An 18,367-nucleotide genomic window follows, 5' to 3' on the forward strand; every position below is an offset into this window, starting at 1 on the left:
GTGACTGTTACTCTTATTGAGGACTTTTTTGTTTCTTAATTGCTCATGCAATTGTAAGAGAAAAAAACACTTTTATTTTGAAATGGGAACTTAAGACATGTAGTTTGACTAAAGTGTGAAAAGATAGCTGTGTGAAAAGGGATAAGATTTTTTATTTATTTATTAGCAAATGGGATTCGTATTTCAACGGGACAATTATTGTTACACAGTGAAATGAGTGGGGTAAAGAATTCTTCTACACAAGTTTAATTGAATGATTATCCAGTAACCAGCTAGCAATCGTGATCCACTGGGAATAACTAAAAAAATGGCTTTCAAACGTTGCTTCTGGACTATCTTCTGTCTTGCATGTTTCCTAGACTAGTCAAATTATGTAAATATACCACTCAAGCATCAAATATTCTAATTAATTTAATATTTATGGACTAATTTCTTTCAAACCATTAATGGAGATTTTTATGTAAATCAACCAAAATCTAACACTAAGCATGTGTCCAAAAGAGCAGTGCTTTCATTTTTTTTTTATCTTTAATCCAAATAACTTCCTTTCTACAATTTTATTTTATCTTTTTTACTTTCTCACCTTTTATTTACATTTTATCTATCTATCAAACAGATCATTGGAGAATTACTTAGTCTAATTTATGTAATGTTCTTACTTTAATTACTATTTAAGAGAAAAAGTTAATACTGAATTCAAAATAAAATAAATGGTTTATGCTGTAAGGAGAAGTGTTAGTATTAATTATATAAAAGAAACAGTATTAAATTATACGTGGAATTTATATAGTTTTATGTGTGTTAATAAAGGTAAAATGTTGAAAAAGTTCGTTGATGTCGGCATTTTTGTGCGTGAATTATCTGTGCCAAAAATGAGGTAATTTTTCCATCCACTTATTTTGTTGAGTATAAGCCGATGAACAAGGAAATAGGCTCACACTATAAATTCATAATACCAGGAGGGTGAAGAATGGAACAAGGTTGATGAATACTAGAGAGGTGTTGAGAAAATTTTAACAACTATTTGTTTCCTCTCTTAACCTGAGTGATGAACCTTGTTGGGAAAAGAGACTCAGGTCCAGAGATTATGGAGAAAAATGAGGCAGAAGAGGAGCCAAAGATTAACTACAGAGGGTGGAAAGTGATGCCCCTTATCATTGGTAACTATCTCTAAATTTGTATATGCTTTTTATATGATTCCTTATTACTCTTCATCTCACTTTCACATCATGCAGGGAATGAAACTTTTGAGAAGCTAGGAACCATTGGTACCTTAGCCAATCTCTTGGTTTATCTCACAACTGTTTTCAACTTGGACAGTATTACGGCCACAAATATTATCAACATCTTCAACGGCAGTGCCAGTTTATCCACCGTGGTTGGGGCTTTTCTCTGTGACACCTATTTTGGCCGCTACAGCACTCTCGGATTCTGCACAGTTTCTTCCTTTCTGGTCTCAATCTCCATCTTCACCGCATTCATGCCTTCAAAATAATAATCACTGCTTTTCTCTACTAACTTCTAAAACAGTTTTGAGAAAAAAGTACTTTTGTAAGTTTAGGTGATATGAAACATGTAACCACACCAACCTAGACCTGTTAGAATCCATCTACTGGGAGGGATATTTAATACAATCCACCTAGTGGAGAGTTTTAAGGGTTTGTATCAAACATAGGTTCAAATCTTTATTATATATTGACACATATTTTATAAGAGTTGCTTTTTGAAAAGTAGAACATACCTAAAGTGACTTTGAAAATATTATTATTCTTTCTGTTGTTGTTTATAAGAATCAGTGATCTAATATATTATAATTAAGTTTGATGATACTAATATTTAATGTGATTACTGTGATTGGTTATTGAACAGGGGTTACTTGTTATTCAACTAACAGCATGGATTAAGGAAATGCATCCACCTAGCTGTGGAAAAGAGAACAGCACATGCACAGGACCAAGCACAGGGCAGATGGCATTTCTGCTGTGTGGATTTGGACTTCTAATTGTGGGAGCTGCAGGGATCAGACCTTGTAACTTGGCATTTGGGGTTGATCAGTTCAACCCCAACACAGAGTCAGGAAAAAAGGGAATAAATAGCTTCTTCAATTGGTACTTCTTTACCTTCACATTTGCTCAGATGGTATCTGTATCACTCATTGTATACGTACAGACAAACGTGAGTTGGGCTCTGGGACTTGGAATTCCTGCTGTTTTGATGCTCTTAGCTTGCACACTCTACTACATGGGAACCAATTATTATGTCAAAGTTAAACCAATTGGTAAAGCTCCACTAACAACTATAGTTCAAGCTATTGTTGTGGCAGTAAAGAAAAGAAAACTCAATCTACCACAACAGTCATTGCTTTCCCTCTTCAACTATATTTCTCCACACTCTCTTAACTCCAAGCTTCCTCACACTTCTCAGTTCAGGTAACCATCATCATGTATTTAGAGGGTATTTCGAATGCCTTACACAAAATCAGTATGTTTTCACAATGGCCTTATGATAAGCTTTTTCACTGTGCTTCTTGGTGAAACTTTTTGAAGGCTGTTTTTTAAAAAAAAAATTATATGAAGGTGGAAGACTTTTACAAATAGGTTTACTCGAAAGTTAACAAATATTTCTTCTCTGTTCATGCATTAAAATGCATAATTTTGTATGGAAATTTACATAAAAGCAAGTCCATAATTTAAACCATATATACATTTAATGAGCTTCCCAATTTAGCTAAGGATAAACAACATATACCTTAAATACATAACCATTCACTTTCTTTAAATGTGCAACATGTTTTTTTAATTCACTATTAACATAAATTTATGTTACTAATATTACATTTAAACTAAAGAACATATAAAGTTTCTAAATATTTTATCTTTATAAGAGTGTAAATAATAGTTACTATATTGGTTGCATGAGGAATACTCTTATAAAGAACCATTTGAGAATCTTACGTAACCATTTGGGAATCATTTGAGAATCTTACGTTGAATAGAGATAAACAATATATAATTAAAAGATATATTCACATTAAGATTTTAAGTTTAAAATGATGTTATGTACTTTTATATGAGTTGAGATATGACTTGGACTTGTTCTTATATCCATCCAAAGAACCTAATAGAATCAAAATAATATTTGTTTCTATCATTGGTTATGTCATAAATGTTAAATTTTTGTGCAAAACACACTAGTCGTTTTCATAATTAATGTAGAAAATATATAAAACTTTTGTTCATTTTACAATCAATGCAGTATTTACTTTCTAAATTGATTAATAAATTATTGATGTAGAATATTTTATATTAGGACACCAACTTGTGTCTTCCCTCATGCTTCTTCCCTTTATGTTTCGTTCTCCTCGAGCATCACCTTCTCCTCCTCTTCTAAAGTGCCATTGTCTCATTCTCTCCTACACCACTATTCCTCTCCCTCCATTGCACATCTTTTTTCTCTTATAGGTTCATCTTTGCCTTAGATAGACTTGAATCATGTACACTCCTATTCTCAACTTTCTATTCTTAAATCCTTGATTTTCATATTTTAGGTTTTGAAATCTAAATTCTTTTTATATATTTTCTTGTATATTTGAAAAGTTTATTTATTTTTTGTATATTTCAATACCAAGTGTTTTCTTCATGGTTCTCCATTATGTGAAAAATTTCAAGAACATACTCGTTTTTAAAAAGAATATTTTATATCACTTTTGCTTTACAATAAAACAACTTTCTACACTAATTACCAATTGATGTTGAAAACTTTCACTTCTTATTATTTATATTGATTCATCAATATAAAATATTTAAAATAACGTCAGAACAACAAGATTACAGAGAAAAATAGTCAATATAAATGTAAGTCACAAATTATAATTTCAATATATTTAAATATTTAAAGTTGTGTTTTAGAAAGAATGTTGTCAGAACTTTTCTTTGTCGGTACTTCTAGTATCTTTCAAAGGGTTGGAATTTTATAACAAAAACCATTTTTATTTATCTATTGTTTCTCTAAATTTAATATTTATTACCTTTTTTATCAATTACATCTTACTTTCTAAATATTTCTTTCAATACCTTATGAGAGAACTATCTCCCTTAACAGAAAGTCATAATGCCAGAAATAAATTGTAATTAAGTTAAAAGACTAAAACATGTTTTTTAGTTTCTAAAAAAGAAATCCAAAAGTGACACACTCATAACCTAGTTCGAAATAGCTATATATGAAATTTTATACATGAAGATACATTAAACATACATTTTAGGTTGCATGGATTTTAAAGAATTTTGGAGATAACATTTTTTTTTTCAGCAAATAGCAATGAAATTAAATAAGACCACTTCAGGTGGTCCAACCCTTATACAACAAAACAGATAACATAAACAAATGAAATCATAGATAAACAAGTTTGTTTTATTTTTAAACAACTTGATATGTAAATACTATTAAAAGAGGTGACTGATTCAATAAACTGTGTGCTGTATTAATGAATTCCTAAAAGTGATTGGTTCTAAGAAGTTGAATGTTATGTAACAGGTTTCTTGACAAAGCTGCTATTATAACCCCGAAAGATGATATAAACCCTGACGGGTCTGCATCTGATCCATGGAATCTTTGCAGTATGCAACAAGTGGAAGAGTTGAAATGTTTGGTGAGAGTGATCCCCATTTGGGTTTCAGGAATTTTCTTCTTCGTTGTCATTGTCCAGCAGAACACAATGTTGGTGTTGCAGACCCTTCAAGCTGATAGACGCGTTCTAAACAGCAACTTCGAGATCCCAGCAGCTTCCTACACTATCTTCCAGATGATGAGCCTCACCATATGGTTACCCATCTATGACCGAATTATCGTGCCTTTACTCCAAAAGTTCACCAAAAAAGAGGGTGGCATCACTGTTCTTCAAAGGATGGGCATTGGAATGTTTCTCTCTGTGCTATGCGCAATGGTGTCTGGTTTTTCGGAAGAGAGGAGAAGGACTATGGCTTTGAGCAATCCTATAGGAATATATCCAAGAAAGGGTGAGATTTCTTCGATGTCAGCTCTGTGGTTTATTCCTCAGCTAGCACTTGCAGGACTCTCCGAGGCATTTACCCTCGTGGGACAAGTTGAATTTTTCTACAAACAGTTTCCTGAGAACATGAAAAGCCTTGCAGGGTCTCTTTTTTTCTGTGGTCTTGCAGGATCAAGTTATTTGAGTACTTTGCTCATTTCTATCATCCATAAGGTCACAGCCAATTCTGCAACTGGGAATTGGTTACCTCAGAATCTGAACAAGGGGAGATTGGATTATTTTTATTACGTTATAGCAGCTCTCGAAGTCTTCAATTTAGGTTACTTTATACTGTGTGCCAACTGGTATAAATACAAAGGGGCTGCTACTACCACCAGTAGTGACCTTGAGCTAGATCAAGTATCCAAACCATCTGAAACAACTCATAACACTGTCTAATACTTTCGCCTTCATTATGTAGTTTCTGCATACGTACAAGAAAAAACTTTATCATCATCCCTAGTAATTTTTATTTGATTTGAGAATGATTGTCTTGTCTCTTGTACAAATTCCTGTAATAATCTTCTTGAAAAAATGGTTCAGCCCATAGTTGATAATGTTTCTTTGGCAGCAGAAAAGTTTGCATTTGGAAATAGTTTTATTATATTGTGTCTCCTATTACTCTGCTACTATACCTGCAACATTTTGTATCACAAAATTATAATAGTCACCAAATAAACATTTAATGTTTTGAAGTTATTATTCAAGTTATGTTTTCAAGATTTCCATAATTATTAATGCTTACTTGATTTCACTGTCATTTTCAACATATCTTTTGGCCTTTAACACAAGTTTTAGGATGGTTGTTATTGTGAGATTTCTTCTAGAAAGTTTTCAATGATTTTCTTGGACCAACGAGGGTTGTAAGCACCACCAATTAATTGTTGGACATTACTGCATTATACAACGGCACCCAATTTCAGTATGAAAAAACGAAAATGTACTTAACTCAGAAGTTATTCAAGAAATAAGATAAAACATTTTTTTTTAATACTGTGAAGGAAGAAACACCCCTTACTTATAATTACTAGAGAAGTACCCAAATATATTTTCAAAGGATTCCTTTTAGATAAGTGGAATTTCGTATTCAGTTTTCATTTAGCTTTTCCGTATATATTATAAAAAGGACAAAAATCACTATGTTGTGTTTCTATCTATAAATTAACTATTATCAACAAAACATTTATAGGATTTTTATGTTTGGATTTTTTATTTTTATTTTGTATCTATAATATGTTATCCACATATTAACACAAATTTAAAGGTAAGGAAAGGTGGGGAAGAGTGTAAAAATATCCACTCACCTATACAGAAAAATGAAGTGAAAACCACCTAACCTCAACCCCTTTTTAATTTTACCCTTAAAATAACTTTGCATACTCCTAAAAATATTAACTATAATTAATAAAAATAAAAATATTATATATATTTATAATAAAATAAAAAGTATTACATATATTAATAAAAATAAAATAATTAATTATATTATAAATTTTTTATACATCGATTATGCATAATATATAATCGATTATATATATAAATCTTATATCATAAATTTTATAACATGATTATTATAGCTTATATCTAACATATATAATTAATGGATTATGTTACAAAATTTATATATAATTTAGTATATATTATATATAATCAATTTTGTATATAAATTTTAAAATATAATTAATTATAATAATATAGTATAATTATATAAAATAATAATAAAATAAACAATAATAATAATATAAATATTAAAATAATATTATTATTAGTTAAAATAAAATTTTAAAATAATAATAATAAATGTAAATTAAAAATTTATTAATAGTTAAATAAATTTATTAAAATAAATTATTAATAATTATTATTTTTATTTTATTTTATTTATATCAAAGATTTAATAATAATAAAAACAAAATTATAATATAATCAAATAAATATAGTTAGTCATATAAAAAAAATAAATTTATATAATAATATTACTAATTATAAAAATAAAAATATAAATTAATTAATTAGTTTTTTAAATATAACAAAATTAATTTTAATATTTTATTAATAAAAAAATTTAAATTTCATCACATTCATTACATTATTCATTACAAAACCTTTTCTTACACGTCTACTCTAAAAATCCAATATAAACATATTTATTTTCTTAACTTTTTTTTGTAATTTTTTTAAATCATTACACATTTACTCATCAAATCGCTTGTAAATCCAAACACATTTATTCAAGTCAAGAATTTTTCATGAATACATAGTGAACCGAAACACTTTGACTGAAGTCAAGAATTTTTCATGAATACATAATGACCTATTAAAAATAGGTTTAATCTATGAATTTGTGTGAAAGCAAAAGCGAGATTCAATGGAGGGGTGTGCACTGTTCACATGCATGTTAAATTGTAAAGAAAGGCTGTGGAAGACACATTAGCGCACGTACTAAAATATTCTTCTTGACTACAAATTTTTCGTAAATAATTAATAAAAACAAAAACATTATATATTAGTAAAAATAAAAATAATGATTAAATAAATTTAGTAAATAGTAACAATATTAATAATAATTTTTTAATAAATATTTATAATTATAATTAAAAATATATATATATAACATAAAAATATATTTATTTATATAAAAATTAAATTTATATAATAATATTCAAATTTTATTTCCAAAAACAATGATAAATTTATAAACTTACATTTTATATATTTTAACAAAATTAAAAATTCTCTCACTCATAACTATCACATCAGACTTCAATAATTTTTTCTCACAAATATATTATAATATAACTTAATCCAAATAACTTTACTTTCAAACTTTCTTCTCAAATTATTCCAACTTCACTTCCTCAAATTTTCCCACATCCCTCGAGTCTAAACACAACCCAAAAGCTTATCCATTATTTAAATAAACTTTTCTGTTATTATATCATTTAGTAGTTTTTCAAATGTTTATTAATACAAGTATGTTTCTTTAATCAATTCTTATAACTTAGTAAAATTGTGAATATTATTAATTATAGAGATATCGTAATATCATTTAATTGTAAATGAATATGTTAAATTGAAAGTTTTGTATTGTTGTAGGTAGATGATCATATTATTAGATGGTTTTTGTCAGAGAAATAGTTAATATTTTAAAAAATTACGATGGTTATTAGTTATTTCCATAAATAACATTTTTGTTGTTGATTATTCTAAAAACTCATAAAAAGTTACATTCATATCTTCTATGTGGATTATATCAATAACTGTCGTATAGAAAGTATTTTTTATGATAATTATTTTCATCATTATCATATAAAGTTGTGTAAAAAAAATCATTTTTTACGTAATTTTTTCATATTATATGACAATTTACTTACAATTAATATAGTACATTAAACATATTATGATGATTTTTTACTAACAAAAAAAATTAAACTTTCTTGTTACTTTGATCTGTGTTGATTCTAACAAATTTTGCAAACCCATATAAAGGTGTATGATACATAGTAACTATAATAAAAATATTTTCCAACCTTAGAGAGAATTTAGAAAAAAAATATGAAGTTTTAAATGATAACGTTACTATTTTTTATCTTAAAATAAAATAGAGATATCAAATCCTTTTTAAAGATATTAAATATTGATGTTGTATTAAATATTAATTTTTTTTAGGTGTTAGTTTAGATGCTGAAATGTCAGTGATACTTAATATTTAATATGAAAGTTTTTATACAAAGTATTCAAATTTTTTTGTAATGTATAAATCTAAATGTCTTCCAATAATTATATAAATTATAAATGGGTAAAAAATAGTATTTATAGTGAGGCAAAGTGTTGGAGATGATTCAAAACTAGTTGTTGTAGGGAGTTACTTGAATGCAAAATTTATACAATGGTGGGAAGCACAAAACTTAAAAAATTCTTTTAAGTTTTTTAAGGTCAACTCAAAAAACAAAACCGAAATTCAGCCTATATCTCAGAAAATAAAAATATATTTAAAGTAAAACTGAAAATGTAAAATGAAACTATTAAGCAAGATACAGTGAGTCCTATGTCTCTCTCTTTCTCTGACAAGTCTTTTAGTTGAGTTTGAAGGCTCCGTCCATGATTTTCGTTTCGCACGGGATCAATTAACATCTCTCGTTTCAGGTACTGCTATCACCCCTTTGCATTGCTTTTCGGTTCCTCTCTCAATTTTTATGTTGCTTCATTCCTGAGCATTCCTTTGCTTATGCTTTTCTTTCAAGATATCATCTTTTGATGTACTGAGTTGACTTCTTGTTCTAAGTTTTCTGCTTTATGGATTTTTTTTTTCTGGGTTTGATTAGATTGCAGTAAGTTTTGTGCTTTATAGAAATTTTGCCACAGAGTTTAAATTAAGACAGAATTATGAAGGTAGCATTTTGGATGAATTTGGTAGCATTTTGTACGATGTATCTGTGACTGGGCAAACTTTAACCTGCAACAAACTTCTGAGATTTTGTATTGTGTTCTTCTTGCTTGGGTTTTGCTTTTTGCTTTTGGGTATATCAAAATATATATATATTTTTCTTTTAAAACATGTTGGTCGCCAAGGAAGATCTACCCGCTTCAACCAAACCACAAAAAAAAGGGTAATTTATAAAAGGAATTGAGGAAAGGTAATGACAATAAAATTTAGGACTAAAACCTGGGAGTGAAAACTAGATCTTTAAATCAGCTTGGGTAAATTTGTTAGTAGGTAGGTGCGATGATAGTACTTGGTGTGGTTTTAAAATTCCCCCTATCTCGTGATCTCTCTCATTGGTCGTTCTTGCCCTCCTTTCCTTCTTCAAGGTAGCGCTTAAAGCTTATAATTATGAACACAATTGGCGAAAGAATGCCAAAGAGAGAGAGTTTTGATGATGACCAAGAAAGTTTATTGAAGAGCGATAATAGTGGAACAGATGATGACCCTAAGATTAACTACAGAGGGTGGAAGGTCATGCCCTTCATTATAGGTGAGCAGGGTTTTGTGATTTTATATGCATTGTTTTCTCTTGTTGGTTTTTCTCCTTAGACCTTGATTGATTCTTTTGTGTAATTGGCAGGAAATGAGATTTTTGAGAAGCTAGGAGCCATTGGCACTTTATCCAATCTCTTGGTCTATCTGACTACAGTGTTCAACTTGGAAAACATCACGGCTACAAATATTATCAACATCTTCAATGGCAGCACCAACTTTGCTACATTAATAGGAGCTTTTCTTTCTGATGCCTTTTTTGGTCGCTACAAGATATTGGCATTCTGCACAGTGGCTTCCTTTGTGGTAAATTGCTGCTGCCTGGTGCCTTTTGTTTATGGATAAACTCAACACAGTTAGGGATATCTGAATTTGTAAAGCTAACGACATTCAGAACTAGATAATATGGTTTAAGATAATCTCAAATAGAAGTAGTTCCATTTTAAAATGCTTAGAAAGAAAGGTGCTTGGTTTACCTGATTGGCTTGTTAAATTTTTGTATCTGATATCTTGGTTTCCCTGCTTCATACAGGGTTTGTTTGCAATCCAACTGACAGCGGCGGTTGAGAAGCTGCATCCACCTCACTGTGAAGAGTCCCCCACATGTCAAGGGCCAACAGAGGGTCAAATGACATTTCTAAAGACTGGTTTAGGTTTGTTGATGATCGGAGCTGCAGGGATTCGACCATGTAACTTAGCATTTGGTGCAGATCAGTTTAATCCTAACACGGATTCTGGGAAAAAGGGGATCGCTAGCTTCTTCAATTGGTACTTTTTCACTTTCACTGTTGCTCAGATGATATCCTTAACAATTATTGTCTATATACAGTCAAATGTAAGTTGGGCAGTGGGTCTGGGAATTCCTGCTGCTTTGATGTTTGTATCTTCTATAATCTTTTTCATGGGGTCCAAAATGTATGTGAAAGTTAAACCAAGTGGTAGCCCTATAACTAGTATAGTGCAAGTTATAGTGGTTGCAACAAAGAAAAGGAGGCTGAAGCTCCCCGAATATCTATATCCTTCCCTCTTCAACTATGTAGCTCCCAAGTCAGTGAATTCTAAACTTCCCTATACATATCAATTAAGGTAAACAACATCAAGCAGTTAGCATTTGTTGTTAGTTATGATAGATTATTAGGAAGTGTTTACCAGATGGCTTATGTTAACAGGTTCCTTGACAAAGCGGCAATCATGACTCCCCAAGATCAAATAAACCCCAATGGATCTGCTACTGATCCCTGGAATCTCTGCAGTATGCAGCAAGTGGAAGAGGTTAAATGCTTGTTGAGAGTGTTACCTATATGGGTTTCAGGCATTTTGTACTTTGTTGTAATCGTCCAACAGCACACCATTTTAGTGTTCCAAGCCCTTCTATCCGACAGGCGTATTGGGCAAAGCGAGTTCTTGATCCCAGGAGCATCCTACTACGTCTTTTTGATGATTACTGTGGCAATTTGGTTACCCGTCTATGACCGAAAAGTTGTGCCTTTACTCCAAAGGCTCACTGGAAAAGAGGGCGGTTTCACACTCCTTCAGAGAATGGGTATTGGAATATTTTTCTCTATACTCAGTATGCTAGTATCTGCTAGGGTTGAACAGCACCGTAGAACCCTGGCTTTGATTAATCCTGTGGGAGTAACAATAAGAAAAGGTGCAATCTCATCAATGTCAGGTCTGTGGCTGATTCCTCAGCTGATATTAGCTGGATTGGCTGAAGCATTCATGACTGTTGCACAAGTTGAGTTTTACTACAAACAATTTCCTGAGAACATGAGAAGCATTGCAGGTTCTCTTTACTACTGTGGACATGCAGGGTCAAGTTATTTGAGTAGTCTGCTTATTTCAGTTATCCACCAAGTCACTGCCAAATCTGAAACTGGGAATTGGTTACCAGAGGATCTTAACAAGGGTAGATTGGATAAGTTCTATTTCCTCATTGCTGGTCTAGAAATTATTAATTTAGGTTACTTTGTGTTATGTGCAAGGTGGTTTAGATACAAAGGCACGAGCAGCAGTTCTGTTGAACTAGAAAAAGTGACAAGACAATCGGAAAAAAGTGCTAATGGTCTTAATGATTCGAGTCTATAGCTACTGCGTAGAAATAGGCTACTACTATTTTTCATTGAGTGAAGCCACAACTAGCAAAGGTTAAAATCAAGATTAAGTATAGTAACAAAAATACAGTCTGTTTTTTTTTCTTTTTCAATTAGATAGATACGTTATGTGTAGATGCATCTTGACAGATGAATCTTTTCCCTTTATAGGATACGTTCCTGCATCCGAAACTTTTCCCTTAAAGCACCGAATGACAGTGGAAAAAAGTTTACACTGACATAACGATTATATTTTCCTCAATTTGTTTCCTACAGATCAAGATAATGATTGTAACCACCTGAAGTGGGTCAGAGTGTGTGGTCTTTCAGCTCATCTTACACGAAAAGATCTCGCGAGAAAGAAAAATAAGAACACTATTATAGGCATTCTCATTGATTTTGTAAAATTTTAATTTTACTTTGATTTATGTATTTCTCACACTATTATTAAGTAATTAACACCTCAATTAAGCACTGTATTCTGCACGGTTTGATTCAATTTCCGTTTGTTAATATTAGCACATCATTACGACCGATTTGAAATTTTGAATTACCTGCTCTTGAACTGCATGTGCATTTAGATAGATTGATCCAAAGTGATGACTAACAATTGTGAACATAATTCGATTTGTCATGTTCAATGAGGTATTTTCTTTGAGTTTTAACAACGTTTTTCTCCGAACAATAACACGAAGCTGGACTTGAGTCCAATAGCAAAGGACCCTGATCCAGAAGAAAAGTGTTACATCCACTTCCTTATTCAGTAAAATCCCAACAAATCAATTTTTACGCATTAAAGTAAATATACCAAAGGAAGAGCTTCTATGATCATGTTTCTCAAAATCATTTTTAGACAAGGCTAAAAAAGGTGATAATATTATACTTTATTTTTCTCTCCTTTGAGACAAAAAAGTTGAATCTACACTAGACACGGCACCTTGTTATATTTTAGGTATATGAAGTTGATGCACTAATATTCCAATAATTGTTGTTCACTTGTAAGTATACAACTCAGAGAAATTAATAAGGTCCACAAAAGCTGAATGAATTTGTAGTTGTAATGGCATATGATTAGAATTTCGATTAATACAGCTAACCAATGATATATAGTACAGTAAGGAGCACGCAAATTAGTAGTCAAAGAAATTAAATTATAGAGTTTGTATAAAAAAAAAGAAAATAATTATCATTATATTACGGTAAATACAAAAGTCACTTTATATATATTTATTTTTGAAGTTATTACATACCTTTAATAGTACTCCTTAACGCAGTCTCTTTTTCATTTTTATATATAATAATTTCCTGCTGGATCAAAGTTTTACCTCGTGCAGTTTTGATCCTTTAATGGTGTCACCAACTTGTGAGAAACCTTTTGTGGCGTACTTGACTTTTGTGCATTTGAAACTGTGTATTCAACTCGTATCAGTACCCTCTCAACACTGCTACCACATGGTTGGTGGCTATATTTAATTTATATGATGGTAACCTTTTCCTTAGAAACAATTCACGATAGGCTTGAAAAATTTTAAGCAAAAGGTGAAGAGTGAAGACACTGAGACACACACGTATGTAAACTGAAGTTTGTGCAGTTGTGATTTCGTGTGATTTCATGCAATCTCATGCAGTGCAGTGAAGACACACATATAAGAACCTAGCCCCATCTTAGCCTGGATCTAATAATTGAATGTGTGCTGTAAAAGACAGTTGAGAATAACAAACACATAAAGAAAGTGGACATGCCTTGTATAAAGCATAACTTCATGCATTTATGTAGGGTAACGTGTTCTAAGTTTGCCAATCCGAATTTTTTATGTCCATGTCAATTATTTAACCAATCCAACAATATTTCAGATCCTGAAAGTGAGAGCCACAATTTTGGTAGTGAAACAGACCCAAAAGAAACGACAAAACTGATTCAGTTCATCTGGGTTTCGAATCAAACATGAGTGGTAATCTGAAAAACCAGAAAAGTGCACGTAATCGAGTCATACTACAATGAAGCATACCCGTGCATTTTTAAGCTAACGCAACCATGATAGGTTCAATAATGAGTCGAGTCTCATAAAAATATATAAGAAAATTTATAAACTCGGTATAAACTAGCATGTCATATTAAAAACTCCTTTTCAATTGAAATGGATCATGAAGACTAGACAAGACTCAACAATGAGGACACGGTCCAATGTTTTGAAAACTATTATATGTAAATTACCTATTCAATAAGTGAGTTACTTAATTATTATAAAAAATTCAACCTTACAAAACCTTACAAAACTCACTTATGTGATTATTTAATGATGTGATTTTTAATACATCCTCTCACACCGAAATCTTTCTATGATGTATGAGACTATATATTATGCTGATAACGTTAATTAGTAAATGATTTGATCATGTCAATAAATTAGGTAATATAGGTTTTAAATAATTCTGATAACATATTAAAAAATTGATTTAAGTCTAAGTAAGGTTGCATCGACCGTGTATACTACAAAACGTCTTTATCTTTAGTCGATACGAGATCTGTAACATTAATAATTAAAAGTCGTGTATATTATAAAACGTATTTATCTTTAGTCGATATGAGATATCCAACATTAATAATTAAAAATGCATGAATCCAATAGGTATACATTAGTTAATATATATATATATATATATATATATATAAATTTGTTAAATATATTTCGAAAAGGTAAATTGGTGTAGCGGTTGAAGAAAATGTTTCTTAAATTAGGGCACAGAGTTTTAGCATGGATATGGTTTTAATATGTGCGGTTGATCAGGTCTGAGTGTTGGAACATTTGTTGAAAACAATATAGTTCGCTCATACTGTTTAATAATATATATTATTCTCTTTTAATTTATATAATTTTTTAAGAAAAAAATTATAACAAAACTAAATCCATATACATTTGGATCTGATCTTATTTGATACTTGGATATCAAAGAAATAAAAATGGTAAAATGGTGCCTATGCACGTTTAGGATTTATTTGGAGTGGTGTTTGAGAAGAGAGTGAAAGGTACGATTGTTTAGACAAGTGAAAAAGATGTAGTTGATGTAATTGATGTAAGTGGAGAAAAAAGAATTAATTGTTTACTAAAATGCCTTGAATTTATTTTGTTAAGTTTAAATTTTAAATAATGAAATTAAACATGTGTGTATATGAATAAAAGAAAACAACTGTAAATTTTATATGATATGCTTATGGAAAAAGGAATTTGTGAATGAATTTAATATGACAGCAATAAAATTTCATTAATGACGCAAAAATATTAAGGTTCATTATAGCATGGAAATAAAAGTTATCTAAAATTATAAGAAAGAAATTACACATAAGGGCAAGACTATATCTCACACTGTCTTTTTAAGTTTTTGGATTCTATCTTTAACTGCATCAATATGTTTGAAACCTTGACAAAGGTTTTGGAATACACATTCAAATATAATTGCATAACTTGTTCTAATATTCCTAAATATACTCAATATTTGGTTTAACATGTTATCTAAGGTAAGGTTGGTGTCCTCAATCCTATTTTTGAGGTTTTCTTACCATATATCTTAATCACAATCAATTTTGTCAAAGATCTCTCATTTAGAAAATGTGACCAATATAATCTAGTATTGATCTCTAAAATCAAGTTAGAAGAAGAACATAAGATAGAGGGATGTCACTGGTCTTTAATTTTCACAAATAATGAAAGATATGTTATAGCCAATTAATGACAATATTATGTTTCATTTTCCAAATATTTTCCAAATCATGAAGATATCTTCTTGTAGAAGTTGTGAATACTTATTGTTGCATGGAATGAGATATGAACATATACATATGCATGGACATCCATGAAACTCCGGTCTTAACATTTTATTCAAAGCATCATTATCCCTCTCGTAATTTAGGTTTCTAGGAATGTTTGTTAGGTCAAATTTTATACCCTCATATTTCAAGTTGACGATATTTATCCAATTATCAAACTTAAGGTTTCAAGATCAACTTTCTTATAAAAAGTTATGATTTTTAAGTTACTTCATTAATCATTTATAAAATTTAATTAACTTCTCTTACTTTTTATATATTATTTTTTTTTTCAAAGAGCTCACGTTGAGTTTTTTTTTGAAGAAAGTCCTAATTTACTTTAAAAAAAAATTAATTTAAAAACCAAATATACCATTACAATTCACGAACTCAAATTTATCTTTCTCAATCATATTTCACATGTATGTACAAGTCCAACTTCATGCATGTAAATCAATACAAAAATAAAAAAATTTAGTTAAAAATAAAATCTTATAAATTTACTTAGTTAATATTAGCTTATAGTCTTCAAACTTATGGAGTAGAGTTTAAAAACGAATGACTATTTGACTCAAAATCTTATAACGAAGTTGAAGAGACTGAAATTGGAAATTATGAGGCTCAGACACGTATCTTAAATAACGTGTTCGTATCGAACATACGTATCAGACACGACATTCGTAAGACACTTGTAAAACATGTATTCGTGAAGTGTTCAATTCAAAAAATATTTGTGCGATTTCAAACACAAATTTAAAAAGGAGAAATACATTAATTTTCTAAAAACTCAAACTTATTGTATAAATTTTTATTATAATTATAAAAATAATGAACAAATTCTTTTGAATCAGCCATGAGAAACATCTTTTTTAACCAAAAAAACTGAAACATACTTGTACACATAAATCTTTATTGTCAATTTATATAATTCATAATTATATAATATATAGATATGTGTCTTTGTCTCCTACATTTTAGAGATTATATGTACCCGTAAGGTATGTGCTACATAGATGGTAAGAGATTAAATTTTTATATAAATGAAAAATTAATTAATTTTATAATATATGTAAATCTTAATTTAAATAAGAAAATGTTTATTTTTCATCTATTTTAAATTCTTATTAATATTTATATAAATAAGTATTCCTTGGAGGTTATACTGGTTATAGAATTTGTTCGGGGAGCTGTACCTTAAATATCTTTAGAAAAAAAATGAATATTTTATAAATTAAAATTATTTTATATGTATGTTAGCATATAAAAACTCTTTTATATAATTTTTGTAAGTTCTTATTTTTTAACCTGTTCGTAAGTATTTTCATATGTAAAAAATATATGTTTCATATTTTTGTATTTCTTAAAAATATTTTATAAAGAAACTTATTTGCTTATTCTTCATGTGAAAATGAGCTTAAATAAAATAAATTACTCAAGATAATATAGATAAGTCTTCTCACTTCTAATTAACTAATTACAAAATATAAAAATAATATATTTTGATTATTTTGATTTATCAAATATAAATTTAAAATGATTTAATTTATTATTAAATTTAAATATGACCAATAATATAAAAAGTATATTATTATTAAATTATATAGACTTAAATATACTTTTAGTTCTATAAAATGAGTGACTTTTTATTTTGATCCTATAAAGTTTTGCTTTGCTTTTTATTTTTCTAAAATTAAAAATTACCACTTTTTAAGTAGTATTATATGATAATAATAAACTACTGATGTCCTATAACTATTCCAAGTAACACAAACCATGTCGTCCGATAATATATTAATGATCTGAAATTTATATAAGGTAATTTTTTATGATAATTACTTTATTAACATTATTATCTTTAACATTTTTCATTATATATATATATATATGCTATTGATTAGTCGCTAAAAAAGTCATCAAGTATGAATTTGACTCATTTATATAATTAAATAGAACATAAAATTTAAACTCTTTTATTCATTAAAAAAATCTGATTAGAACTTGGAAAAAAAAGACATTTCACTCATTATCCTTAATTTTCATGTTTTTCATATATTATTAAATTATTAGATGTGAACCCACTCATTCATTCATTCAGATTATAAGATTAATTTTAAAGTGAAATCTTACCTTTCACCATCAACCACAAAAAGGTGAGGTCCTAGTCATTAAACCCGATACACAGTAAAAGCACGATTTCAATAAACTATTATCTTAATTATATATATTTTTTAATTTAAAGTATTATTATATTATTATAATGATTTATGAAGTATACGTGTTTTATTTTATTGGTGTTAAAAGAAATTTTTTCATTCATTTATGGAAAATGATACTTTAATAATTTAAGAAATTGTATATAATTCTTCATCTAATGAGTTTAGAAATAAAATAAATATATAATAAAAGGTAGATTTAGAATTAAATAATAATAAAAAATATTAAAA

General features: G+C 29.1%; 2 protein-coding genes across 5 annotated transcripts; both read left to right on the forward strand.

Moving 5' to 3' along the window:
- Positions 1–812: 812 nt before the first annotated feature.
- Positions 813–5,651, forward strand: LOC137807799 (protein NRT1/ PTR FAMILY 2.9). Of its 2 annotated transcripts, XM_068608600.2 has the most exons (5): positions 813–877; positions 960–1,160; positions 1,236–1,453; positions 1,870–2,429; positions 4,534–5,651. In XM_068608600.2, the coding sequence occupies exons 2-5, from the start codon at positions 1,049–1,051 to the stop codon at positions 5,444–5,446; spliced, it is 1,803 nt and encodes a 600-aa protein (XP_068464701.1). In that variant the 5' UTR covers positions 813–877; positions 960–1,048; the 3' UTR covers positions 5,447–5,651. The 2 variants fall into 2 exon arrangements, with proteins under 2 accessions (XP_068464701.1, XP_090155654.1); XM_090299528.1 differs by lacking the exon at positions 813–877 and having other exon boundaries at positions 923–1,160.
- Positions 5,652–9,044: 3,393 nt separating this feature from the next.
- Positions 9,045–12,597, forward strand: LOC137807800 (protein NRT1/ PTR FAMILY 2.9). Of its 3 annotated transcripts, XR_016519149.1 has the most exons (6): positions 9,047–9,193; positions 9,860–10,023; positions 10,114–10,331; positions 10,558–11,111; positions 11,195–12,172; positions 12,290–12,597. XR_016519149.1 is itself a non-coding variant. In XM_068608601.2 (5 exons), exons 2-5 carry the CDS (start codon positions 9,882–9,884, stop codon positions 12,111–12,113), a joined length of 1,833 nt encoding a protein of 610 aa, XP_068464702.1. In that variant the 5' UTR covers positions 9,045–9,193; positions 9,860–9,881; the 3' UTR covers positions 12,114–12,597. The 3 variants fall into 3 exon arrangements, 2 of the variants coding, with proteins under 2 accessions (XP_068464702.1, XP_068464703.1); XM_068608601.2 differs by having other exon boundaries at positions 9,045–9,193; positions 11,195–12,597; XM_068608602.2 differs by having other exon boundaries at positions 9,864–10,023; positions 11,195–12,597.
- Positions 12,598–18,367: the final 5,770 nt, after the last annotated feature.

The sequence above is a fragment of the Phaseolus vulgaris genome, chromosome 3, assembly GCF_051622355.1.
Source record: "Phaseolus vulgaris cultivar YP4 chromosome 3, ASM5162235v1, whole genome shotgun sequence".
Lineage (NCBI taxonomy): Eukaryota > Viridiplantae > Streptophyta > Magnoliopsida > Fabales > Fabaceae > Phaseolus > Phaseolus vulgaris.